The sequence below is a fragment of the Acartia tonsa genome, chromosome 10, assembly GCF_053477335.1.
Source record: "Acartia tonsa isolate MP-2025a chromosome 10, ASM5347733v1, whole genome shotgun sequence".
NCBI classification, from domain to species: domain Eukaryota; kingdom Metazoa; phylum Arthropoda; class Copepoda; order Calanoida; family Acartiidae; genus Acartia; species Acartia tonsa.
Genome location: NC_137269.1, coordinates 46,460,478 through 46,486,197, shown reverse-complemented (window position 1 = coordinate 46,486,197; position 25,720 = coordinate 46,460,478). Strand labels below are relative to the sequence as shown.

The following is a 25,720-nucleotide window of genomic DNA, read 5'->3' as shown; positions in this document are numbered from 1 at the left end:
TAAAATCCATATTTTTAAATTGCAATGGCGAAAATGCATCTACTGTTCTTATGCCGGATATTTAAAAGGCAGAGCCTCCCCCATGTAAAGACAGAATTAGTAATTTTTTCTAATTATTGTTTCTTAGACTTTTGCAAAGCCTTTGATATACAAATATTTTTCATTGCATATGCATTATTTTAAAGAACACAGTAATAGTGTCTGACTGATTATGACGTAACAAAAAAAATTAGCCAATGAGAGGCCACTATAAATTTTACCATTGGTCAATAACGGCCTCTTATTGGCTAATTTATTTTTGTTACGTCATAATCAGTCAGACACTATTACTGTGTTCTATTTTAAATATTAGCGCAGCTACTTTTTTTATTAACTCTTAGGTTGCTATTTATGTGCATCTTTTGAACAAGGTTCTTGTTACTTTTTAAAATACCAGTGGCTGCGCCCCTTTAGTTTATGTGCTCTGTATTTAATGAGGTAAAAGGCATGAAGCTTCCTTTTAAAGGAGAACTTCAATCAGATCAGTGGTTTTTTTAAATTTTAAACTTCAGACTTAGAACCCTTCCTACTTTATATCATAGGATTTAAAATATTAAAATGTAGTTTGATACAAAAAATTTAGGAAAACATTTCAAGATGTAATTCACTTTTACTTTTGTTTTCCGTTGAAAACAAGTTTGGAATGTTCTAATGGCGTTTAGGTATGTTAGGCATTAATATGTATTTTTGATAGCAAATCTTTTCTTAATGTATGTCTTTCTGTCTGTAATACGTAAAGTTATAATTGTAATATACGCCCTATAGACTAAAATCTTGTCGGAAGATGCTTGAGGCAATAAGTTTTTCATCCAGTATGGTTTCGAAACTGATTAATATCCAATAGATTAGAAACATATGTTAGAGTTACTCAATGAAAACACTTTTGTATATTAAAACGACATCTTAAAAAAAACATTTTTAGACGTTTATTAAAGATATACAGTTTTGTAATTATTCTTATTAGATTTACAATACAAAAATGCGCTAATTGGTAAAAAAAGTACATACGGACTGACGGAAGCTTTTACAAAGCTTTTTTGGTAAGGGTTTAAATGTCTATAGTTAAAATGATTTACTAATTTTCAGAGAAAATGTTTCAAGCAAAGGGTTGCACTGTATTCGGGTCTACAGATAAGAATGTTGCTCCCCTCCTAGAAAAATTAGACAAAGAAAAAACATTAGGAAAAGAACATAATAAATCTAAAATTATAATTATGTCCATTAGAAATGCAATGCGAATTTTCTAAACTTTACCATATAAATTTATCGTCCATTGTCTTACCTCTTGAGATAGCTGATAAGTAGTAATATTTGAAGCAGCTGTATATCAAGTGGCCAATTGATTATTAAAATAGGTGGACAACTGAAATCTTTAGTGAAAATAATTTTTATATACGCGCATCTATTTTATATAGTGTTTTGTCCGTTTGTCTGTCAGTCATACTTTAATAGACAAAAACCTTGCTTTTTTTAAAGGTTTCGTGATTATGTTTTGTTGTCAGTGTACAACCTGACAAAAGATGGCGTTAATGGAGGAGTTTTGACACAAGTTGATCTTTCTTTAGACAAATTCAGGATAAAAATCATTCATTATTTTAAAAATTTCTTTTTAAAATATATGGAACGGGTATAACGATTGGCTTTTACGTTACAAGAAAGTTTTATAGTTTTTCTCTATATGTATGTACTTCTGGTGCCATGTATACCTGTCAACAGCTGTACAAAGTACAAAAAGTGACTTATTATCAGTGTTACTTTATGTTTTGAGCAAGAAAAGTTATAAAGAATGTGATTGAAACGGTATTTTTACAATTTTAATTGGATAAACAAGGATTTTGGATAGTTCATGTGTCCACCAGGATGGATGAATTAAAAATTAAAATAACCAGAAGTAGCAGATTAGTAAATGTAACGTTCACAAAACTAAAATAAGAGATAGCGTAAAGAGGCACCAAAAAATTGCCGTCATACAATAAATTTAACCAATGAGAGGCTGTTATATACACTGTTATTGACCAAGGGTAAAATTTATACTGGCCTCTTATTGATTATTTTATCGTATGACGTCATTTTTTAGTGCCACTTTACGCTATCTCCTAAAATTAGCGGCAACCCTGTGGGGTCTTTATATCCCTTACCTCTATAAAAGAGTTAACTAAGAATGATTGTCCATAACAGTGAAGGTGTAGATCAAATCATCTCCTCCCTGATGAAAGCAGATGATCATACCCTTTCTCTGTTCGTTGCTGATACACAAGCTGAAGCTATCTCAGGTTTCATTTGTTATACAAGAAAAGTTTGGGACAATGTACTGTGTGACGTCATAAAAATATGTTTAAAGTGGAAGGATGAGAGGAGAATTGGGAAAGGAAACCTCTAAAAAGGGGATGGATAATAGACTTAATTTTATGACGTCACACATGACACTTTCCGCTGTCCCGAAATTTTTTAATTTGTCAAAATATTTCTGCCATAATAACAGCAAAAAATATGGCTTGACAAGCGGATAAAGTTAATTTTCAATCAGATGTTTAGTGATCATAAAATGAAAGAAGAAATGAAAGAAAGAGTGATCGATATAGATATTCATAATTTTTATTGCCTATCAGACAGATACACAAATTACATGCTGGATTCTCATTACAGACTGTCAGATAGACAAACAGACATTTCAAATTATAGAGTAGCTTTGCTATCTAAAAGAAATACAAAGACATCTATTTAGGTTATATAATATTTTTTTCTTTTTGATTTTACTCTATTTTAATTATATTTTAGGAATGGTGATTGCGTGTGCCGTACGTTCCGTACAAACTATCGTGAAAATGAGGGCAATGGTTGACGAAGGAATCACAGAGAAAGATTGGACCCTTGCTCTTATCAAGTAAATATCTTTTATTCAGTATGGGGTTGTTCCAGCGTAATCTTAACAGATCTATAGCATAGATGTTTACTATAGAAAGATAACTACCTCCCCTCTTTTTCAATGACCTTTTACGTCTGCTAGAAAATTGTTTTCTGATACTTGGCTGTGTCGATATTCCCGTTACCATTGCATTGGTTGATTTTCAAAGACCTAAATTTAAATTGGATTAAAAATAAGTAACTGCCCAATGCTAAAATATACTGTTTATTTCTTTATTTTTAGAAAAACATTTGAAACGCCAGTGAATGATAAAATTGACTGTTATGATGTGGTGAATAACATTGTCAGCAAGCTTCCTTCAGGTGAACTGGGCAAGATCATGGCAGATTTGGTAAGCATTTTTATTCAGGGATGTAACATATGATCTGTTTGTCTGTCAGAAATCAGGGAGGGAGGGGATATTGGGCTGTTTATTACTTTAGTCCACAATGGTTTTTAATAACTTTAGTGAATTTTTAATCATTTTTATTAATAGTCCCTTTTGTGGCAACGCCCCTTAAAGGGCTATTCGTCGTATTTTAGTTAAGCTGTTAGGTTATATTGGGTTAGTTGATTGCCCCACAGGGTTAGGCAATACGCCAAGCAGGGGCTAGAAATAGGAGAAGAGAAAAGCTACTGTGAAAAAACAAAGAATCGCCCCTTATGGAGCGTTGCCACGAAAGGGCATTTAGTTGAATTAAATCAAACTGATATGATTTGATTAAGCTGGTGGATTAAAAAAATATTTTTTTTTTACTGTTTTCTTATTACTTGTATCTTTCCTAATTTTAAGTATTTTAAGTAATATGTTAGAGCAAGACGACTTATTATTTTATCAATTATATAATTTCTTTTTTTAAGCTTGTAGACCTATGTGGAGATAAGGCTGTGAATATCAGGGACAACATTAAAGTTCTAAAGTTAAGTATTATGGTAGCTGTGTTTATTGCCCTAGGAAAATGGGGATAAATGTCACCGCCTTTGGACTACCTATTCAATTGACGTCATAGTAGAGGGAAAGAAAAAAGGGAAGGGGAAAGGAGATGTGGTAGGGGGTATTTCCTAACGTCAATAGAAAAGGTAGGCCAAAAGCAGTGATATCATCCCCATTCTGCCAGGGCACTATAGACAGCTATGTATTATGGATATATTTTTTCAGATTTATTTAAAACCCAGGAAAGAGTAAATGTCCATTAGCAACCTAAACGCAGAACACATAAGGCACCAGATAAGTGTCAGCTGCAGCTGCCAAATTTTTATTCAGCTACCACTCGGCTATTCTTATCAAGCTGCCCGTGGCTCTTTTAAGAAGCTGCAGCCGCATTTATTTGTGCAGCCTAGAAAAAGCAACATTCATAAATTTATATAACTGATTTTGGTTAGCATGCACTATTTCATTAATAAGGGGATCTGCAGTCGAGCGTCAGTCAGTCGTTTGGATGTTTTGAAAATTCTGTTGAAAAGACTAATAATTGCTAAGGAATCGTGTTTAGTTACAACATTTATTTTAGGAAAAGTTTGATAAATCCGGAGAGTCCTTTGATGTTAAGGTAGAAACTGTTCAAATGCTGGAAAGATATTTTAATGCAGGTAAGTGGAAGCATGCATAAGAGGGGTGTGGTGGATGTATACTCCCCCCCCCCCCCTCCCTTGTTGGATATGTCCAACTGTATGACTGTTTGAATGAATCACTGAACTAAAATGTAAAAGTGACGAAACGACGTTGACTGTTAAAGTAAAATAATAGAGGGGGCATGAGCTGTCCCGATTTTGTATTGGTTCTTTGAAATCAGCTAATGATGTCCAAAATATGAAGAAATCCGAGTCCTTACATAAGATCAGAAAACAATTTTCTAGCAGACGAAAGGAGTCTTCCTTACTTGGGCCAGTTAGTTGTCTGGATTATACATCTATACTTATTCATGTAGTGTTTGACTCCTGAGAACTCCAATGTTCAAAATTAGTTTTATCCTTGTTGATGTTTTTAGTTTGTGTGTGTAGCTACATCAGAGCCGAAGGAGAAGGATGCTACAAGAAATCATTTTCAGATTGGTGTAAAGTATGAATTTTTTGGTTAATTTATGTAAAGGTATAAACTCAGAACTGACTTAGAATACAATAGTTCGTGATTTCAGCAGTACATCATGGGGGGGTGGGGGGGGGGGGGGTTGGCTTAGTATATACATTAGAGTAAAACAATAAAATTACTGTATGTCCCAACCTCGGGAACCCTGTGCCCACTATCAATGGGTCTTTGGATATCGGCTAAAAGTGTCGGGGATTTTAACACAGCAAAAGTGCAGAAAGATTTTTGCTAGTATACGAAAAGGTTATAAACAAGGATCCAGTTAGTTATCTGGTTTTTTAAGCCAATGAATGGTAAATCATATTAATAAACGTTGGGTAAAATTATAATATTATACAGTCCAATGTCCTCTCCTTCCCTGGTTATAGCATATAATATTTCAGGATATGGAATGTGTGCAAAGCTCCAAGGAGAACGGTATAAGATTCTGGAGAGATATGACCTTCTTCTCTCTGGCTCCTGTGGCCGCAGCAGCTGCGCCTGCTCCCTCTGCCACCGAGGCTCCCGCTGCTAACGCTCCTGTTACTGCCGCAGCTTAGAATTGAACATTTTTGGAAAAATTTGCTTATGTATGGCACCGTTTGATTTTGAGGATTTTTGCTCAGATATTTTTTTTTCAACTTCTTTTTTACGTTAGATCTAAACCTTGGAGTATAGAATTCCAACAAAAATATTTAGATATTGAGCACGACATTTTTTGCATAACAATTTTTGCCGTGATTTCATGTTGCACATAATAGTAAAATTACCCTAAAAAAATAAAACTGTATCCTTAGAAAAATACTTATTGTAAATTGTACATAAATAAAATAATATTATTAATTTAATTTTTTCATCATTTTTGATATTCTTAATTTCTATGATGAACAAGGATGACAACATCCATAAAAGCGAATCTCTGGGCGGTAGGACAAACGAACATTAACACTTGAAGAGTATCAGAACTTTATAAGCAGAATAGGAATGTATGAGTCTAAACAAAATTGTAAATTTTATTTGCTAAACTGCTTAAATCCAGGATATTGTTTAAGGACATACTTACATTTTTAGGACTATATTATAGAGATGCTTCACTTATATTATTATACCTTGATATAAATGAATTACTATTTCAAAAATCTGATGAATAAAGATAATAAAACACTTAAAAATTGATGTTAATCAGATTAATAAATTTTAAAGGAACGTACGGACTTTCTAATAACCAAAGATAAGTGGAAATATGTAAAATATAAATAGCCAAAAATCTGCTAAAAGACAGTCTGACCGTCATGGATGTTTTATAGTTGGTTATGCTCCTTGATAATAGGAATGTTGTCAAAAGTTGCCTTCTATCTTTTATAGGAGCTGAAAAAATCATGTAACCTCCATATCCATGTCTAACTTTTTCTACATTAGTTTTAAAAAATATTGGTCATAATTGGGAATTTCCAAATATTGTAAGATTAATTGAATAATAAGTTTGTAATTGGTGCGAAGCGCCAACAAATTTTTTGATTATTCTTGATCTTTTGGAAACATTAGGAGGACAGTTTTGCTTTTTGGAGAGGGGAGGGGGCATTTTTCTTTACCAGGGGGGGGGGGGCAAAAAGGGGCATTTTCAACATTAGGGGGGATGGGAGCTTTGGCTAGATGGGGGCGTTTTGGGCACGCCACTGCACTTGTTTGTACATTTTGCAACAAAATAAGATGTGCGGCAGACATTAAAAACTTGTAGAGAAGCTGTGCTACAAAACACAACACAAAGTCTAAACTTTTATAAGATATATTATTAACTAACTAAAGACTTGTTAGTTCATGTGCAAGAAGAATTATTTTTGGTACAACAGGGTACATAACAAGGGTACAAATTTAATCAAAATGGTACATTTTGTGAACATCATGAGAGTACATTTTTTTTATATTTGATACTTATACATGGTAATGATTTCAAATAATAGCTGAAATCTTTATGTATTAATATCAGTTTGTAAGTTTTAACAATTTTAAAAAATCAACTCGTGATAACTTTGTTTCATATTTTTTTTTTTTTTTTTTGATTTGCTAAAAATGATAAAATAATCGAAAACAACTTAAACATTAGTCTTTTTCCGTTGGGCAATTTCGTTTATCAAATTCGTTTCAAAGGTCGCCTTCAGGTTTAAATTTTAAATGGATTTATGGATTTTTAATTAAAATTATCAAATTATAAATGAACTTTTAAGCCTTTTAAAAAATACATATTTTAAATTATTTTTAGAAAAAAGTTTTTCCTTTTACGCTTTTAATTAAAAAAAAAAGATTTTTAAAGAACATTAGGTTTTCTCGATTTTTTTTTATTTAAGAATCTAATAATCTCTCGCCATAGACTGACTTCTCTCCCTAGCTCTGAACTTGGCGCATGCTTGTTCGTTCAGATCAGCACGCTCGCAGGCTTCGGTCAACTCCATCTGAGATTTCCTGGAAATAAAGGTTGTTGATTACATTTTATCAAAACACTTTGTTTAAGACTATTTTTTTTATAGATTTTTCACATGGATATCATCTTGATACATTGAGACCCAATCTATTAATCCTGTATTTGGATTGCTATAAGAGGGTGAGGTTAGTTATTTATCGCATCGTATTATAGACAGAATTCCGCGGATATTAAAATTGAAAATTTAAAGATTAATGCTTTTTTGGATATGAACATTGATCGGTTTTTTCTTCTTTAGGGTAGCCTCATATTAGTCCAACACATGCATTAATCTATTCTTGATGTCTATCGGTATACTGCAAATCATCCCCTCCAAGAAAAGTCATTTACCTGAACTTGGTCAAGTTAAGAGCAGCAATCTCTTCCGCCTCCTCAATCTGTTTCTTGTAAGTCTTGATCTGGTGCTGAAGTTTGTCAACCAGATCTCTCATCCTCTCACTGTTCTTCCTGTCCTCTTCAGCTCTAAATATATTAACATTGATATTTTTAGAAGCGAAGCTTTTCTATAATTAGGGTAGGTCCGTCCGTAACGGATAGCTTTTTTAGTTAATTTAGGCATGTTAGAATTGTCCTATCGATTTCAAACTTTGCATGGTGATTCCTGTAGTAGTTAGGTACGATTTAGAAAGCGTAGCAACTCTATAATCACTACCAGAATGTCCGTACGTCCATTTTAAACATGTTGATTTTTTACTTTTTTAACAACAAATTTTTATGTTATCTAATTATCCGATTGGTCTGATTTTTGGTATGCTGATTCCTGGGACAAAAAGTACAATATTATAAGCGGAGCAACTCTATAATCAAGTATGTCCATTAACATTATCCTGTATAAAGCCGTTTTTCAACAAATATACTTAAAATTTTGCTTCGACTCTTACACATTTATATTCTGATTATTCACTTCAGACACTATACAAGCCTCAATGTCCGTTTGTCCTTCCATTATAGAGCTTCGCTTTTATGGATGTTGTCATCCTTGTTAGAAGATCAATGAGAGGAAGAATCTTCCTATATATTGTTAACCTTACATCATATATGAGGATTGCTATAACCCTATCAATTCTAAAGTCAATATCAGAACATCTACATATGTTTATTTTGAAATTAGGTCAATTTGGTTTTAGCTAATTTGACACAAACTTTTAACATGATAAATTAATATTTTCTTATGTTTAAAAGTTTTATGTCTTGAACAATTAGGCATATTATATTTTTACTTAACATTGCTTTATTGATATTGCCATACTAACTATCTAACACTACTTATAATGTTCCTGGTTCCCTAACCTGAAAGTGTACTCCTTGATGCCTCTCTCTGCCTTCCTGAGGTTCTTATGAGCATCACCAGAGCGTCTCTGCTCAGCATCAATCTCAGCCTCCAGCTCTCTGCACCTGTACAACAAAATCAAATTTTAAAAACAACTTGAGTTGGAAGATTTAAGATCTAGAATACTGACATTAAAGGTAAAAACTGAATACTGTTTGTCTACATAATCAATAAATTAAAATTTATGAAAACTAAAATCAAAATTGTACGTACCTTGCCTCCATCTTGGCCACCATCTTTCTGCCCCACTTGATGGCGTTGGCTTCAGCATCATCCAGTTGAATCTAAATACAAATTAACATTCATATTTATCTTTTAAGCACAAATAGACTATTTATAGAATTTGTTTTTGGTAGCAATGATCATGGATATTAAGGGATAAGACTATGGTTGATAAATCTATTTACAACCTAATGATGATAAACACAATTACCCCTTCTGAAGATATAAAATTATTTGTTGAAAAGTTTGGACACACTAGTTTGAAACCAACTAATCAGAATTCAATAAAAGTACACAAAATTTTTTAAACCAACGAATAAGTTATAAAACTTTGGGTACCAGCCAAATGTCCCCTTTGTAGGTGAGCACAAGTAATTAGGTAACCCATATCACTTAGTATACTTGTTTCTATGCTATTCAGCTAGATTGCTGTTCTTTACCTGAACATCCTTAGCTTTGGCCTCCATCTCTCTCTTCTCTCTCTCAAGGATCTGGGCAGCCTCTTGCTCAGATCTAAAAAAAATATTTTATAGGAACAATTACAATAATATTAAATAATCAAAAAACTTCTAACTTAGCAATTTATCCAATATAACAGATAGTATCAATCACACTAATGATTAACCTGAGTTCTTCAGCAAGCTTGGCAGCATCCAACATAAATCTCTTGGCCTTTTCATCAGTCTCTCTGGCCTCTGCAGCTGCTTCATCTGCCTCTCCCTGCGTATTTTGATTGTTATTGTTATTGTTATGAATGATTTTTATTGAATAAATAAGTGATTTCAAAAATTGAAGATGCATTTTAATTTTTAGGAAATAAATGTTACCTTTAGATCTGACAGATCACTCTCAAGCTTGCGCTTGGCACTGCAAAGACCTTGATTTTGAACAGTAAGATCAGCCAGTTGTTCATTGGTGTCACACAGCTCCTGTTCAGCCTGTCTTCTGGACCTATCAGACTGGTCAAGCATAGTCTTTGTCTCCTCAAGAGCATTCTGGACACTGTGGGCCTTGCGCTCAGCATTAAGCATGTAATCTCTAGCCTTGTCCTTGGCAATCTGCTCAGCCTCAAACTGCATGGTCTTCTCCCTAACTCTTTCCTGGTAAAGCTTGATGCTCTTTTGGAGCTCCATATTGGCCATGTTGGCATGTTCAAGAGCAGATTCAAGTTCATTGATGTCAAGCTCAAGCTTCTTTCTCATTCTCATGGCCTCAGCCTTAGACTTGCTCTCTTGCTCAATAGCACACTGCATCTGTTCCATAACCTTAGCATGATTTCTTCTGGTGCCTTCAAACTCTTCCTCCTTCTCTTGCAGCCTCTTTTCAATGTCAGCTTTGACTTGGTTGACCTCCAAAGAAAGACGTAGGAATTTGTTTTCTTCTTGCTCAAGAGTAGTTTCAGCATCACCCAGGGCAGCCTCAAGTTCATTCTTCTCACCCTCCAACTTCTTTCTCTGCTTCTCAATCTCATGGATGGATCTTCCACCTTCACTGATCTGTTCCATCAAGTCCTTGATCTCATCACTAAGAGCTCTGTTCTCTCTCCTAACATCATCCAGCTGGGAAGCAGCTTCATCATATCCATTCTTAACTCTAAAGAGTTCAGCAGAAGCATTCCTGCACTCCTTTTGAGAGTTGTTAAGCTCAAGGGACACATTATCAGCCTTGGTCTTCCATTCAGCAATGACCTTGTCCATAAGCTTGACCCTCTTTTCAGCCTGGTTGTAGATTATGTTGACTTGGTCACATCTGTGTGCCATTTCTTCAATATCCTTTTGGACCTGAAGCTTAGCCTTCTCAAGAGCAACAAGCTTGGAGTTGAGATTTTCAACAGTAGATTCACTTTCAGCCAGCCTAGCTTGCAGCTTCAGTTTGGAGTTTTCTAACTCTTCAATCTTGCCAAGAGCATCATTCTCATACTTGCAGCGCCACATGTTAGCATCAGCATTGACCTTCTGAAGGTGTCTGGCAGCTTCATTCTTCTGTTGCATCTCATCATCAAAATGCTCCTTAACACCATCATATTCGTGCTCAAGAGTTCTAAATCTTCCCAATAAGGATTGTCTCTCCTTAGCTTCATCATCACACATCCTCTTAACATCATCCAGCTGGCTGTTCAAGGTGATCTTGATCTTTTGCATCATAGAGACATTATTCATGATCTCTTCAAGCTTGCTGTACAGGTTGGAGTTTTCACCCATCAATCTCTTATTGGCAGCATCATACTCACCAAGTACAACATTACTCTCCTCAATCTTCTTCATGAAAGTTTGAAGCTGGGCATTCAGAGCCTTTAGATTCTTATCAGCAACAGCCTTTTCATGGATTACATGTTCAGTGGCAGCCTTCAAATCATCAAGTTGCATCTTGACAGCAGTTTTGTCCTTTTCAATCTTAGTCTTGATCTTGCCAAGCTGATCACATTGCTCAGACATTTCAGTGACAGCATCCTGGTGCTTCTTTCTGAGACTAAGCAGAGTAGATTCTTGCTGAATATTGCATTCCTCAATATCCTTTCTAAGCTTCATGATTTCAGACTCTCTCTTCTTATTCAACTCAATTTGAGCAGCTGTAGTGACACAGGACTCATCCAGTCTTTCAGTGAGTTCGTCAAATTCTCTGGACAAATCTGCCTTTTGTCTTTCAGCCTTGGACCTTGATTGTCTTTCAGCTTCAAGCTCTTCTTCCATCTCTTCAACTCTAGCCTGCAACTCCTTAATAGTTCTCTGAGTTCTGCCAACACCTCCTTGTTCATCATCTAACTTGCCCATCATACTGTTTAGTTCAGTTTCCTTCCTCATTATAGCTTGTTCAAGTTCCCTCTTGGACCTCTCAAAGTCCATGACAGTCTCTTGGCACATCTTCAGATCACCCTCCAGCTTTCTTCTCTCCTTTTCAGTGTTATACTTAGCTCTCTTTTCTTTCTCATGAGAACCTTCAAGGGCATCAAGAGTCTTCTCCAGCTTGGACTTAATTTCACTCAGATGGTTGACCTTGTCCTCAGCATTGTTTAAATCTTCAGTTGCCTTTGCAACAGTCTCTTGGATGTACTTCTTCTCCTTGTTCATTTTCGATATAGTTTCATCATGATAAAGAACATCATCATTAAGACCTCTGAGCACCTGATCTCTCTTTGCCTTCTCATTGTTGATCTTCTCATAAGTAGATTGCAAGTCTTGATATTCTCTTTTCATGTTGTTGAAGTCTCTTTCAGCATTTTTCTTATCATCATCAGCACTCATCTTGCTTCTCTCCTCAGCTGCAAGCTTAGATTCACACTCTTGCAGCTGAACCTCAAGATCAGCTTTTTGGGTTGACAATTTTGCAGCCTTCTCCTGGTAAACAGTCAAATCACCCTGTTCAGCATTGAGTTTAGCCTTCAGTTGACCAATCTCATCAGCAAGACAGGAGTTCTCCTCTTCAAGGCGTTTCTTGGTGTTCAGTTGTTCTTCATATGCACCATAAGCAGATTTAGCTTTCTCTTCAAGAACTCTAAGCTCCTCTTCGGGGTTAGGTACTCCAATAAGTGGCTTAGTCTTGTTGATGATAATAAACCATGCCCAGTCCCTGTTCTTGATGTAGTTTCTAAACTGCCTTTGGATGACCTTGATCATGTTTCTCTGGTTATATTTCTTATCATACCTAGCTTTACCAAGTCTGGCATAAATTGTGCCCTGCAGATATCTGATAAGTTGAGTAACAATATCATCTCTCTTCTCCTCAAGCAAGGCAAGTGCACCAGCCCTAAAGAATACTTTGGTGTTACCAAGTCTATACTTCTCAGCCTCAAATCCCTTGGTGTTTTCCAAGATGATTCCGGCAGCTTTCTTTTCTTCAGTAGATTTGTCTACCTTAGCTCCGGCCAGAATAGCATATCTTTGCTTGAAGTCAGGATACAGAATTCTGTTAGGGAAACCTCTCATACAAATTCTAATACCCTCAAGCACACCATTACAGGTCAGCTGGTGCATAATGAGAGGTGGTTCAACAGCACCAGGCTGTTTGTGAGTGTTAGGCACAATGCAACGGATAAAGTGAGGCTCTGTGCTATGTAGGGTGGTCATCAAAGAAGTCAGCTGTACAAGGTAGACAGAGGAAACAGTTTTGCCACCACCTCCCTTTTTCTTCTTGCCCTTTCCTTCTTCCTTGGGGACAGTAGTGGGTTGTCCAGGGTGATCCTCCCAGAGTTTTACAAGCAGCTTAGTAGAAGCAGTAGACTTAAAGATCTCAACAACAGTGTCATTGACAGGATCCTTATTCTTCTCCAGCCATCCAGTAACATTGTAAGACACAATGCCAGCATAATGGGAGATAGCAAAGTGAGCATTCTTGTCAGTTTTAGATTGGGGCTTCAGGAAGATTGGAAGCTTACCAAGGGAAGCCTTCAACTTCTCCTCAAATGACTTGTCAGTTGCTTTTGGGAAAAGAGATTCTTCTTCAAGAATTGCCCAAAGACCCATAGGTTTCTCAAACATGATTATACAAGCTTGCAAATCCATACCAAAGTCAACCATGACCCAGTCAATTCCTTCAGAAACATACTCTTGCTGTTCAACAACGAACATATGGTGATTGAAAAATTGTTGCAGCTTTTCATTGACAAAGTTGATAGAAATCTGTTCAAATCCATTGTACTCAAAGATCTCAAAACCAGCGATATCAAGTACAGCTACAAAGTTAACTTTTTTCATGGTAGGATCAATTAGAGTGTCATTACACTTGATGATCAACCACTTAAAGAGGCGGTCAAATAAACCTCTAGCAATACCACCAACAGCATTCATTGACTGTTCAATGTTCTGACCTTTGGTGACCCACTCAGTACCAACTTTAATTCTTGGCTTGCAGAAGGCCTTCATCATTGACTCAGCATCAACACCAAAGTTAGTTGCAACCTTGTTGGCAATGTCCATAGCATCAGGCTCGCACTGTTCATCTCTACCCTTTTGTTTGAACTTCATCTCTCCCATGGTCATAACAGCAGCAGTTAGCTTGTAACAATCCCACTTCTCCTCAGAGGTAAATCCAAGAATATCGAAGGCACTGTCAGTGTACTCCAACTCCTCATTATCATCAATGGAAGCAACAGTAACCTTACCCTGGGAAACATAAGAGTAATCATAAATGTCATCGCCAAGATTACACTTTGACTTCAAGTCAGGAACAAATGGCTGCAACAGCTGGTAGAAAATGTGGTAGGATCTTTCAACCTCCTGCTGCTGAGTAATCCTAGACTTCTCAAGCAGATAGGACTCAATATCACAACCAGCCAGCTTACCAGCACCATTGAAGTGGATACGGATAAACTTACCAAATCTAGATGAGTTATCATTCCTAGAAGTCTTAGCATTACCATAAGACTCCAGAATGGGATTGGTTGCAACAATCTGATCCTCAAGGGAAACCTTCTTCTCAGACTTCTTACCGCTAGTGGCCACCATGGCCAGGTAAGAGATGACCTTCTTAGTGTTCTCAGTCTTACCAGCACCAGACTCACCAGTAATCAACATGGACTGGTTTTTGGAGTTCTGCAACATGTTCCTGTAGGCAGTTTCAGTAATGGCCCACAGATGGGGTGGTACCTCATTCCTTCTCTTACCTGAACATGATTAAAATATAATGAACATATTGCATTTCTGTACAATTTTTTTTTCAGTAACAGAAATAAACTTTAGAAATTATGGAAAAAAGGGTTTAAAAAGTAAATTTAATTGATTTTATGGTATCAATCATTCATTAGGATAACAATTATATGCATATTTCTTAGTACTTTCAAAAATAGAAGGATGTTTCAAAATTTATTCTTTTGGATTATATAGTATCTATGTAAGTATCTTAGGTTGAAAAGGATCTGTTCTATGTGCAATTTTGATAAGTGTAAATAAAACCACTACAAAATCAAATAACTCAAATTACTTTTATCTTGTGAAAGATTGACAGACAGGCATACTCTAATTATAGATTTGCTGTGCTACTTAAAAATCAATTTGCTATAAACCTACCAAGGTACATCTTGACCACAGTCTGAGTGTAGATGGGAAACCTCTTGTAAGGGTTCACAACAACACAGAAAAGACCAGAGTAGGTGTAGATCAACTTGGCCTAAATATTTTTTATTATCTTATTGCAAGTTAATGATATTGTAGCATTTTTTATGATATTAGTGTTTGCAACCCTAACATCTAGGGGCTCTATATTTGAATGAGTTAGTGATGGAAAAAGAATTTAGAAACCATACAAAGACTACAATCTAAAATTAAATACCCAAAAACCACCCGGGACCTGGTTCTCTAAAATGGAGAACTTAATCGGTTCAGTAGTAATTGTTTTCTTAAGCTACAGACTACAACAAGATACAAGGTTTTAAAAGTTTATTATGGGTAACAAAGAATAGCAGATTATTTTACCAGAAATTTTCTCCTACGTCTTGTAAACAATAATTTAAAAACAGAATTTGAAGACTTTTTACATTTTGGTCTAGCTAATTCATTAAAAGGGGGGGGGGGGGAGGGTAATCATAATATTGGAAGTAAAGATTAACTTCTTGCAGGAATAAGGTATCCAACAAGCAAAATAAATCTAAAATGATATTTGGGGGATAGATAATAGTTATTTCTCGCATCTGGATATAATACGATGCTAGACATAGTTTTTTCGTATGGATGAGAACCGGTTCTTATCCACCGGATTCAAATGAATACGAGAAAAAAGTTGTCAATTCTAATAAGTGTTGCCCCCCCCCCCTACGACAGCTGAAAATTATGTATAAGTTTCATGATTTTTTTCTCAAATTAATTTCTTTGTTGGTATAAGCTGAATTTCTTGTACCTGGTATCTAGTCTTGAGATTGTAGAAGACAGAGGCATCATTGAGGAAAGTCAAGTTGGCCATGTCCTCACATTTCTCAAACTTGGGAGGATTCACCTGGCCTACCTGCTCAGACTTGAACACTTTTTTCTAAAATAGAAAAAATTATATAAAATATTTGGATCATGAAAAGAAGTAGCGGGTTTCGTCGTATTTTTACAAAAGCTTTTGTCAGGTTATTTTAGATTCAAGTCTATCTCCTGGGCTAGCATAGAATTTTGCACATTATTTGTATTTTTAGCTAATATATTGCACATGGAAATATTTGATGTTTAAATATATACCAATGTTTGATGTATTTATGACAGTTTCTCTAAATGTGCCTAGTTTTTTTCCTTTTTATACTACTGGTTGTAAAAGTGGTATCGTCTTTTTAAAATTTATTAAACAATTTCCAGGAAGAAATAAAACAGACAGACCCCCAGCTATATAATATACCTAATACATAATATATGTTACTAAATCTTTATATTATTGTATTTGTACTCAAAAAACTATTATTTATTTTTAGCTAGATTAAACATTATCTAAAAGATCTTAAAATACTTTTAGGTTTCATGATTTTTCAGTTATGCTAAATAAAAAAAAGCATATGAGCTTGGTTTTCGCCCAATCGTCAAAGACGGGGAAGGTTAATAGTAGCTTTAAACGTCTGTTTTTCCTCTATAAATAGCCTAAAACCTTCGTAGGACCTTAGTGGATCTTCCTTAATATCGAGAATCCTTCCTATCTGTGTTTGACAAGATTTTAATTGGAAACAACAAAAATTAAAAAAGAATATTAGAATATAATATAAATATTGTCTTTTAGGTATACAAATACTGAAATATTTAGCAAAACATAACTAACTTTGCCCTTATAATTTTGAAATTTAATTAAATGAATTTATGATATATTTTACCCAGGTATAAGGTATAACCAACAAGTGAAATAAATCTAAAATAATATTAGATGGCAGATGTAGAGATCGTCAATTCTACGATGTGTTGACCCCCCAACGACAGATGAAACTGCTTATAAGTTTCGTGATTTTTTTATAACTATTTTGTTGTTGGTATAAGCTGTAATTTACCTCATGTCCAATCATGACAGTGGCCTTCTTGCCATCATCCTCCTGGAGCAGACACTCACTGAATCCTCCATCTCCGTCAGGACACCAGTATGACTTCTTAGAGTCATATGGCTTAGCCTGGGCCTCCCTGAAAATTAAAAAAAAATTATTCTGAAAAGATTTTTTGGGAATAGTCCCTTTCGTAACATCGCCCCATAAGGGGCGATTCGTCGTATTTTTAAAAAGGCTTTTTATAGGTTATTTTATGTTAGTTTAGGTTATATTGGGTTAGGTGATTGCCCCACAGGGTTAGGTAATTGGCCCCGCAGGGTTAGAGCCCCCCGCAGCGGTTAGAAATAGGAGAAAAGCTACTGTGAAAAATACGAAGAATCGCCCTATAAAGTGCGATGTTACGAAAGGGACTATACCCCATTTTTTTTGTCTGATTTTCACTTTTTTATATGAAAATCAGTAAAAAAAGAGAAAAAAATTGCAAAAATTCTTTTTCTTTATACAAACACTAGCGGCTACACTCCTAAAGGCCTTTAGGGAAACTTGATGCAGGGGGGGGGGGGTTAATTCGACAACCCAATTTTTCATTACAGATTTTAAAAATTAAAGTAATTTTTTTTATTGTAGTATTAAAAGGCAAAATTAAAAATTAAAAAAAAGTGAGAATTTTTCTCTTGGGCTGATTTCCCTTGGGAGGGTGGTGGTAACCTTCCCCAAAATAGTTATAACCCTTCCAATGAACTATGAGAAAGACCCTGTAATATAGAACCATGTCGGTTCAGTGCACAAAATGGACATAGATACCGCGAGGTATGGGGTTATATCATGGTTCCAACTCTTACCTTTTCATTTCCATAGAAACCACGAGGTATGGGGTTATATCATGGTTCCAACTCTTACCTTTTCATTTCCATAGAAACCACGAGGTATGGGGTTATATTATGGTCCCAACTCTTACCTTTTCATTTCCATAGAAACCACGAGGTATGGGGTTGGATCAGGATCCGGCTCCCCAGTCTTTCCTAGCTTCACGTGACCAGGCATTCTAGGCAAAAGAAAACTAATTTTATAAAGAATAAATCTTTAGTAGGTTTATTATTACAAAAGCTTCAAAATACAATTATTCTATGGATTTAACTAGTTGTTTCGCTCCAATTCTTGAGAACACAGGTGAGGTGAAAGAAAAAAGCCTAAAACTACCCTCAGACCATTATTAATCTCCTGATAAGAACAACAAATTTTACCATAATATTTTTTGAAAAAAAATCTTACTGCTTTATATTATAGGATGAAGGCAATATTTTTATCTAAAATGTTCAAGGTAATTATAAGGAGAAGTGTAAGAATTTGAACTTTTAGTTTTATGAATCTTTTTATCTGAGATTTATCTATGTATATTATGACTAGTATACCTTTATAAATGATTTCCCTAAGAGTACCTAGCAAGCATCTTTCTTATTATATAAATAAACTTTGCCCCAAGAGGTTTTATCAACCTAATTTTTCGTATTTTTGATATAAAAAGAAAAAGTACCTAAAAAAATTTAGGGGGAAGGTTTTTTTTTTATTTTTTTGGGTGTATTTTTCATTTTTTTGGGGGGTTTTTGGTGTCCCATCCCAAGAAAATAGCCTAAAATCATCACAGGACCAGTAGGTATATTCCCTGAAGAGTAGAGCCCAATCTGTTCAGTGGTTAATTAGATCTTAAGCTTAAGATAGACTGATAGACAGATGGACAGACAGACAGACATTATTCTATTTTGTATTATAGATTAAAAATAGGAGGAGGGAGACCAGGGGTGCCATAACCCTTATTGCTACCCTGTATCTAATATAACCTCAACTAACCTATCCAAAGGTAAAACACTAACACAGCCAAAAACTTCAAGAGCTCTATAGGCACTTTGAGAAAAAGCAACATAATTTTTTTGTAGTTTGAAAAATAGAATAGAAATAATAAATCTTAAACTACCTGAGAAATAAGTTTAGTTTGCAGACAAATGAAAGACAATGGTCCTCTGTTGAGGGAGGTTCTGAGAGGACTGCAGGGACACTCTCCACACAGCTACAAGGTTGCTTCCGGTCAGTTTAACAAGTCCTCGCATGTCTACTCTCCTCCCCCTTTTGAAAGCACATATACCCCCTTCTTTTATCATACATATCTCATTATTTTACACTTCCCCAATCCCCAGAGGCTGTTAAGTGTCCTCTTTAATGGGACACTCCTATGTTCAATACTTATATTTTATTTTATTTCAACATTTAGAGACTCTTTATTAAAAAACTAGCAGATTAAAACACAAAAAAGTTTTCATACCAATGAGAACTACATTGGAGGTAAACAAGATCTTAATGGATAAACAAATCCTTATATCAATTTATTTAATGGTTTATATTAGATTTAGCTTCTACTCCACAAGAGGCATCTCGGGGAACTTGAGGAGGTGAAAGGGGTGCGGTCAAAACCACTCTAACTTATAATTCTATCCTTTATGTCTGTTTGTCTGTGTGTTTGTGTGTCTGTTTGTACCGAAGGATCTCGCTAACCGCTAAACCGATCGGGTTCTCCTTAACAGGGTAGCTTCTCATAGGTCCCGGGAAGGTTTATAACTATTTTCTTGGGGGGTGGGACACCCCTAACCCCCCCAATTTTTTTTTTAACTTTTTCTTTTAAAATCTAAAATAAGAAATTGGGTTATCAAATTCGACTCCCACCTCCTCAAGTTCTCCTAGAGGCCTCTGGGGGGCGTAGCCGCTAGTCTTTAATAGGGACGAGTTATATTCGGAGGGTTGTGGTACTCTCCTCCATAATTGATGAAAACCTTCCCAGAAGAGACACTGTAAACATGCTTATAACATGCATATTGTATTAATTTATACAAGTTTCTAAAAGTAAATTCATTCCTAATCTAAAATATTGATTATTAATAAAGTATAATAGTGTCCTCTGAAGCCCTTTACATCCCCCTCACCTATCTCCCAGTCGCTGACCAAACTTATTGTTATCTTTTAGAATCCCCTAATTGTTTTCCCTCTACTCCCACATCCCCTTTGTTTTGATAGGACAGTTAGATACATGAATGGATAAATGAGTATTTTAAAGGCCCCTTTTCTATTATTGTTTTATTTTTCAGCTTTATACTATGAAAACAATGTATTGTACAATGTGATTCATCTTTGTATCTAACCATTTAATTATAAATCCCAATACACTAAAATTTATCTGTGTATCTAACCAAAGGATGACCGCTTTTCCCCTGTAGCTGATCTATTTGTAAGCAGAAAGGACTTTAAATGTCAGGCAAAAGGACGAACTACAAATCTGTCTAAATGTTTGGGAATTTAAGTTTGTGTGTGTGTATGTGTAAGTGTGTGTGTGTGTGTGTGTGTTTTTGTGTTTTTTGTGTGTGTGTGTGTGTGTTTGTGTGTGTGGAAGGATAGCAGTTTTCCCTCTAAGGGAACTTAAAAATGAAAATAGATAATTTAAAATGCACGGCAAAGTTATTTTAGGATTTACTTGGGTAAAGTTAACTAAAAATCGACTGCATTGTGGTATTAGAAACACTCAACAGACAACCAACTCAATGATTGCATGACCTTTGTCTGGAAGTCCCCACTGTGAATGATTTGCGCCTGTTCTAGGCCAAAGCATTGTCCCTACTCTGACACGCAACTGACATTGCAGCAGTTGCAACTATTTTTAACGTCTTTTGTTGTGATGCGGCGTTATGCCGAGATTCGAACCTATCACCTCCCCACGCGTTGAGCTTCGGTCGTAGGTTTTGGAATTTTGTAATAAACAACGACAAAAAGTTATTTTTGCAGTGTTTTGACATTAATACTAATGAGTCATTTGCCTTAAGTATCCAAGAAATAAAGATTTTAAATTTCAGCAGAAAGCCCTTCATTTAAAAATGAATATTCTTTTTGAAACAAGGATCACAGCCTTCGTATAACAAACTAAAAAATTAAAACAGCTAAATATCAAGAAAAACAGAACTTACGGACGGGCAAATTAAGTTTTAATGTAGATGCTCTATAATATAACTAGCGGCTTCGCCCCTAGCCTCTAGGGGCTTTGCCCCAAGAGGTGATAAAAAAAAAATTATTGCAAAAATCGTAAAGGACCATGGAAATCTCCTTCAAAAAAAAAAAAAAAAAAAAAAAAAAAAAATGGGGGGGATTTTTTGGTTTTTGGGGGGGTTGGGGGTGTCCCACCCCCCGAGAAAATAGCTTAAAACCACCACAGGACCAATAGGTAGATACCCTGAAGAATAGAATCCGATCGGTTCAGTGGTTACCGAGATCTTAAGGGACAGACAGACAGACGGACAGACGGTCAGACGGACAGACGGACAGACAGACATCGTTCTACTTTGTATTATAGATTATACCAGCGGCTACGCCCCTAGATGCCTCTAGGGGCACTTGAGGAGGTGGGAATTGAATTTGATAACCCAATTTCTTAATTTAGATTTTAAATGAAAAAGTAAAAATTTTTTTTTAGGAGGTGGAGAATATTTTTTTTTTGGAGGGGGGTGGGAAATTTTTTTCTAGGGCCGATTTCTGTTGCGAGGATGGTGGTACCCTCCCCCAAAATAGTTATAAACCTTCCCGGGACCTATGAAAAGCTACCCTGTTAAGGAGAACCCGATCCTTAGCTACAAACAAACAGACAGACAGACATCTTCTACTTAGAAAATAATATTTGAGAAGGTTAAATAATACATAGCCTCCTAATGAATAAATGTCCAGTAGATGCACAGCAATCAGGGAATCTTTCGAAACAAATTATCTCGTCTATCTTTAAAAGTAGCCCGGTTTTAATCACATTTAAGCTAATAACGTGTCACCCCAAAAAAACTACTATTTAATCAACTAGCGGCTTCGCTCCAAGAGGTAATTTAAAAAAAGCTAAGACCTTCACAGGACCAGTAGGTAAATACTCTGAATAGTAGAATTCGATCGGTTCAGTGGTTACTGAGATCTTGAGAACGGACAGACAGACAGACTAACGGACAGACATCAAGCTACTTTGTATTATAGATGGTCAAATTAATTATTACACGACATTTCCAGAAATTCATGTTTCCCCCCTAACAGTGAAAAAACGGACAGACAAATCGACATTTTGAATTTTAAAAATATTCGCTTCTAGCTAAAAGATTATGAAAAGGACCATATTCTCCTTTTAAATTCGAAGCTTTTCTATAATTAGGGTCGGTCTGTCCGTCCGGAACGGATAGCTTTTTTCGTTAATTAAGGCATGTTAGAATTGTCCTATCGATTTCAAACTTTGTAGGGTGATTCCTGTAGTAGTAGGGTACGATTTAGAAAGCGTAGAAACTCTATAATCATTACCAGAATGTCCGTACGTCCATTTTAAGCATGTTGATTTTTTACTTTTTTAACAGAAATTTTTTATGTGATAAATTTTTATTGATATCTGATTGTTTATATTTTTGATTTACTGATTCCTGGACAACAAAGTGCAAATAATAAGCAAAGCAACTCTATAATCAAGTCCGAAAAATGTGAGTATGTCCATAGACATTAACCTGTATTAAGTATTTATTTATTTTCTGATTATTCAGCTCTGACACTATACAAGTGTTAATGCCCGTTTGTCCTACCGTTTCAGAGCTTCGCTTCTATAGATGTTGTCATCCTTGTTATATACATACATACAGAATATAAAATAGATAAAGCTATAAAGCAAATTATCTAAATTTACTTTTACTTCCAAGTAAAATAGGAAGCTTTTTTTATCTATTCAGATCTCTGATTATTTCCTTTATTTTAGCAAAGCTTCACATTGGTTCCGGGATGGTTTAAGGCTATATATTATAATACGATTAAACTCTTGGGAGAGTTTAAAGCTATTAAACTACCTCTTTCTCCCTCTCCTGGATGCTAGGGATGCAGCCGCTTGTATTTTAAAAGCTAGAATTTTAAAAGAAACTGACCGTACAGCTATTTACCTTAAAATTTCCCTTGTTTTCCTTTCCTCTAGATATTTTTTTCTTTGTTTTTTTCTTTAAGCGAAGCTTTTCTATAATTAGGGTCGGTTCGTCCGAACGTTTGTCCGTACGTAAAGGATAGCTCCTTTCATTAATTTAGGCTTGTTAAAATTGTCGATTTCAAACTTTGCATGATGATTTCTATAGGAGTTAGAAATCAACTCTATAATCGTTACCAGAAAGTCCGTACGTCCATTTTAAACATGTTGTTTTTTAACTTTTTTTACATCAAACTTTAATGTGATAAAATTATCCGATTGGTCTGATTTTTAGAGTACTGATTCCTAGGGCAAAAAGTACATTGTTATAAGCGAAGCATCTCTATAATCAATTCCTAAAAATGTGTAAGTATGTCCTTAAACAATATCCTGTATTTAAGCAGTTTTTCAGCAGATTTACTTACAATTTAGTTTCTATTCTGATTATTTAGTTTTGACAGTATACAAGTATAAATGTTTGTTTGTCCTAACGTTTCAGAGCTTCACTTTTATGGATGATATCATACTTGTTTGAGTGAAGCTACTTAATAATATATATATTTTTTAAAAAATATTTCGCTAGTTTGTTTTAAAGGAAATATTTAAAAAAAATAATTAATTTCACTAAATTATCTGCAAACAATAAGTTCTTAATAACAACTATTTTCTAATGTTAACTTCACTTTTCTAACCATAGCTATTAAGATTAAAGAAGAAGATGATTAAAGTCCCTCAACAGATCATGACGTCATACCATAAAATAACTAATGAGAGGCCAGCATAAATTTTACCATTGGTCAATTACAGTGTATATTGGTCTCTCATTGGCTATTCTATGGTATGACGTCACAATCTGTTGAGGGACTTTAATCATCTTCTTAAAGAAAGAAGTTTGAAGCTATTAGCTAAATCAATTGTAAAGAAAATGAAAACTTGTTTCGCAGCCTCCCTCAATATGCCTAGCCCAGCACAGACTCCCACTTAAAATAAATAATAAATAAGTCAGGTTAGGTTATATCGTGTACAGTGTTGCCCCGCAGGGGTATGCAACTGAGTGAGGAATAACAAGAATACTCCCCCCCCCCCAATAAAGGGTTCTGTGCTCGCTAGGCACTTTAAGGGAATGCACGAAACGCTTTATGGTATTGCTATCAAACTTCATTGCTATTTTGAATATATTTATACTTGTTTAAGATATATTAAATATTCATATTATGTCCACTATGTTCGATCACATCCGCTAAGATGTAATACGTCTTTTTATGAGAGTGAGAGGGGACATGATTAGAGTAAAACACTAGAGGGAGAAAGGGTTAAATAACTCTATCTCCCCATCGCAATCGTCTTTTGCAACCTTCCTATTGGGTCATTGAAAATCAACAAATGGTATAGCTTGTATTAACACAGTTAAGTAGCAGAAAATTATTTAGAAGCAGACGAAAGAGGTCTTTGAAAAATGAAGGGAGGTAGTTGTCTGTATATACTGTATATACTATAGATCTGTTGGGACGTGTGCTGTTTATTACACTAGTCCCTAAACTTTATTATAAACGTTTACTTATTCGTTCGCTTAACAACTTTAGAGACTTTTGAATTTTCAGTGTTCAGACGTTTCAAAAGACTAATATTACGACCACTGTCTTATCCTTTCAGATATCTGATTTTTATTGATCGCTGGATATTTTCTCAAATGGTAACATTGTCCTTTTGTTAATCCAAGTATTCTTTGTCTATTTATGGATGTTGTCATTCTTGTTTTAAAATATTATTCTTGCAGAAGTTATCGTACAACTATTTAGTAGTGCAGTGATGATGCTTTCCAGGGATCTAAAGAGATAAGACAATGGCCGATAAATTGATGTACATCTCAAATGATGATATCTTTAACCTTCTGTTGATTATAATTAGTGGTTGAAACGTTTGAACACTCAACTTAATGAATCAACCAATCAAGATTCCCTGAAGTCCCCAAAGTCCAAAATAGGAAAACTTTGGGGACTAGAATGATAAACAGCCCATTGTCCCCTCTCTCTCTCTCTTTCTCTCTGGATGCTTTCCCTTCGCATGACATTTAAAGGCCCCTTGGCTTGGCCTGTACAACTCTGACAACGGCCACAAATATTTATTTTTCTAACAATCATGAGAGGAGACGAGGCTTTTAAAATTCATACACTAATTCTAACATAGATCAGAAGCAAAATTGTGTAGTTTTGAATATTGACAAGACATTAGAGTAAAACACTAGAGGGAGAAAGTTTTCAATAACTGTATCTCCCCATCGCAATGATCTTGCGCCGTCGCTCAATTGGGTCAATGAAAATCAACAAATTGTGTCGCTAATTTTCCCTGGTCGCTTATATTAACACAGCCAAGTAGCAGAAAACATTTTAGTAGCAGACGAAAGATGTCTTTGAAAAAGGAAGGGAGGTAGTAAGCTGTATATACATCTATACTATAGATATGTTGACAAGACCGAAAACGGTCATAGGAGCGTAGATATATATATGATTTAAAATAGAATGAACAACACATAAGATCCTCTTAACTAGTTTTTGTTGGCTACATTTTTTATTTGAAATAGTCATCCAATTTACAAAAAAAAATTTATTGCATCGTATTATAGACAGTTTTCCGCGGATATGAGAATAAAAATACTAAGATTGAAATTTTAAACTGGTATTTATTTTATGATATACCAAACAGGTCCTAATATATTGGTTTCGAAGCAAAACTGAAGATTTACTAACACAAA

The 25,720-nt window shown here is 35.1% G+C and overlaps 2 protein-coding genes across 3 annotated transcripts; one reads left to right on the top strand and one right to left on the bottom strand.

Moving 5' to 3' along the window:
• The first annotated feature begins 1,129 nt into the window (after positions 1–1,129).
• On the top strand, positions 1,130–5,852 carry LOC145329270 (uncharacterized). The gene is made up of 9 exons (XM_080173326.1): positions 1,130–1,221; positions 1,542–1,614; positions 2,218–2,312; positions 2,818–2,923; positions 3,188–3,296; positions 3,806–3,865; positions 4,456–4,534; positions 4,933–5,003; positions 5,414–5,852. The coding sequence occupies exons 1-9, from the start codon at positions 1,131–1,133 to the stop codon at positions 5,567–5,569; spliced, it is 840 nt and encodes a 279-aa protein (XP_080029452.1). The 5' UTR covers position 1,130; the 3' UTR covers positions 5,570–5,852.
• Positions 5,853–6,779: 927 nt separating this feature from the next.
• On the bottom strand, positions 6,780–19,079 carry LOC145330174 (myosin-4-like). Of its 2 annotated transcripts, XM_080174769.1 has the most exons (12): positions 18,943–19,079; positions 17,929–18,015; positions 16,980–17,106; positions 15,869–15,997; positions 15,043–15,142; positions 9,868–14,639; positions 9,666–9,760; positions 9,481–9,553; positions 9,032–9,102; positions 8,779–8,883; positions 7,819–7,950; positions 6,780–7,469 (listed from the first exon to the last, which is right to left on the bottom strand). In XM_080174769.1, the coding sequence occupies exons 2-12, from the start codon at positions 18,012–18,014 to the stop codon at positions 7,358–7,360; spliced, it is 5,802 nt and encodes a 1,933-aa protein (XP_080030895.1). In that variant the 5' UTR covers position 18,015; positions 18,943–19,079; the 3' UTR covers positions 6,780–7,357. The 2 variants fall into 2 exon arrangements, with proteins under 2 accessions (XP_080030895.1, XP_080030896.1); XM_080174770.1 differs by lacking the exon at positions 18,943–19,079 and having other exon boundaries at positions 17,813–17,952.
• Between the last annotated feature and the right edge of the window lie 6,641 nt (positions 19,080–25,720).

Coding starts and splice junctions, on each gene's coding strand:
- LOC145330174 (XM_080174769.1), bottom strand. CDS start 18,014: ATGCCTGGTCACGTGAAGCTAGGAAAGACTGGGGAGCCGGATCCTGAT. Junction 8,884..9,031: donor GTGGCCAAGATGGAGGCAAG/GTACGTACAATT, acceptor TTTGTTGTACAG/GTGCAGAGAGCTGGAGGCTG. Junction 7,951..8,778: donor ATCAAGGAGTACACTTTCAG/GTTAGGGAACCA, acceptor TAATATATTTAG/AGCTGAAGAGGACAGGAAGA.
- LOC145329270 (XM_080173326.1), top strand. CDS start 1,131: ATGTTTCAAGCAAAGGGTTGCACTGTATTCGGGTCTACAGATAAGAAT. Junction 1,615..2,217: donor CTTTCTTTAGACAAATTCAG/GATAAAAATCAT, acceptor TGTCCATAACAG/TGAAGGTGTAGATCAAATCA. Junction 4,535..4,932: donor GGAAAGATATTTTAATGCAG/GTAAGTGGAAGC, acceptor TGATGTTTTTAG/TTTGTGTGTGTAGCTACATC.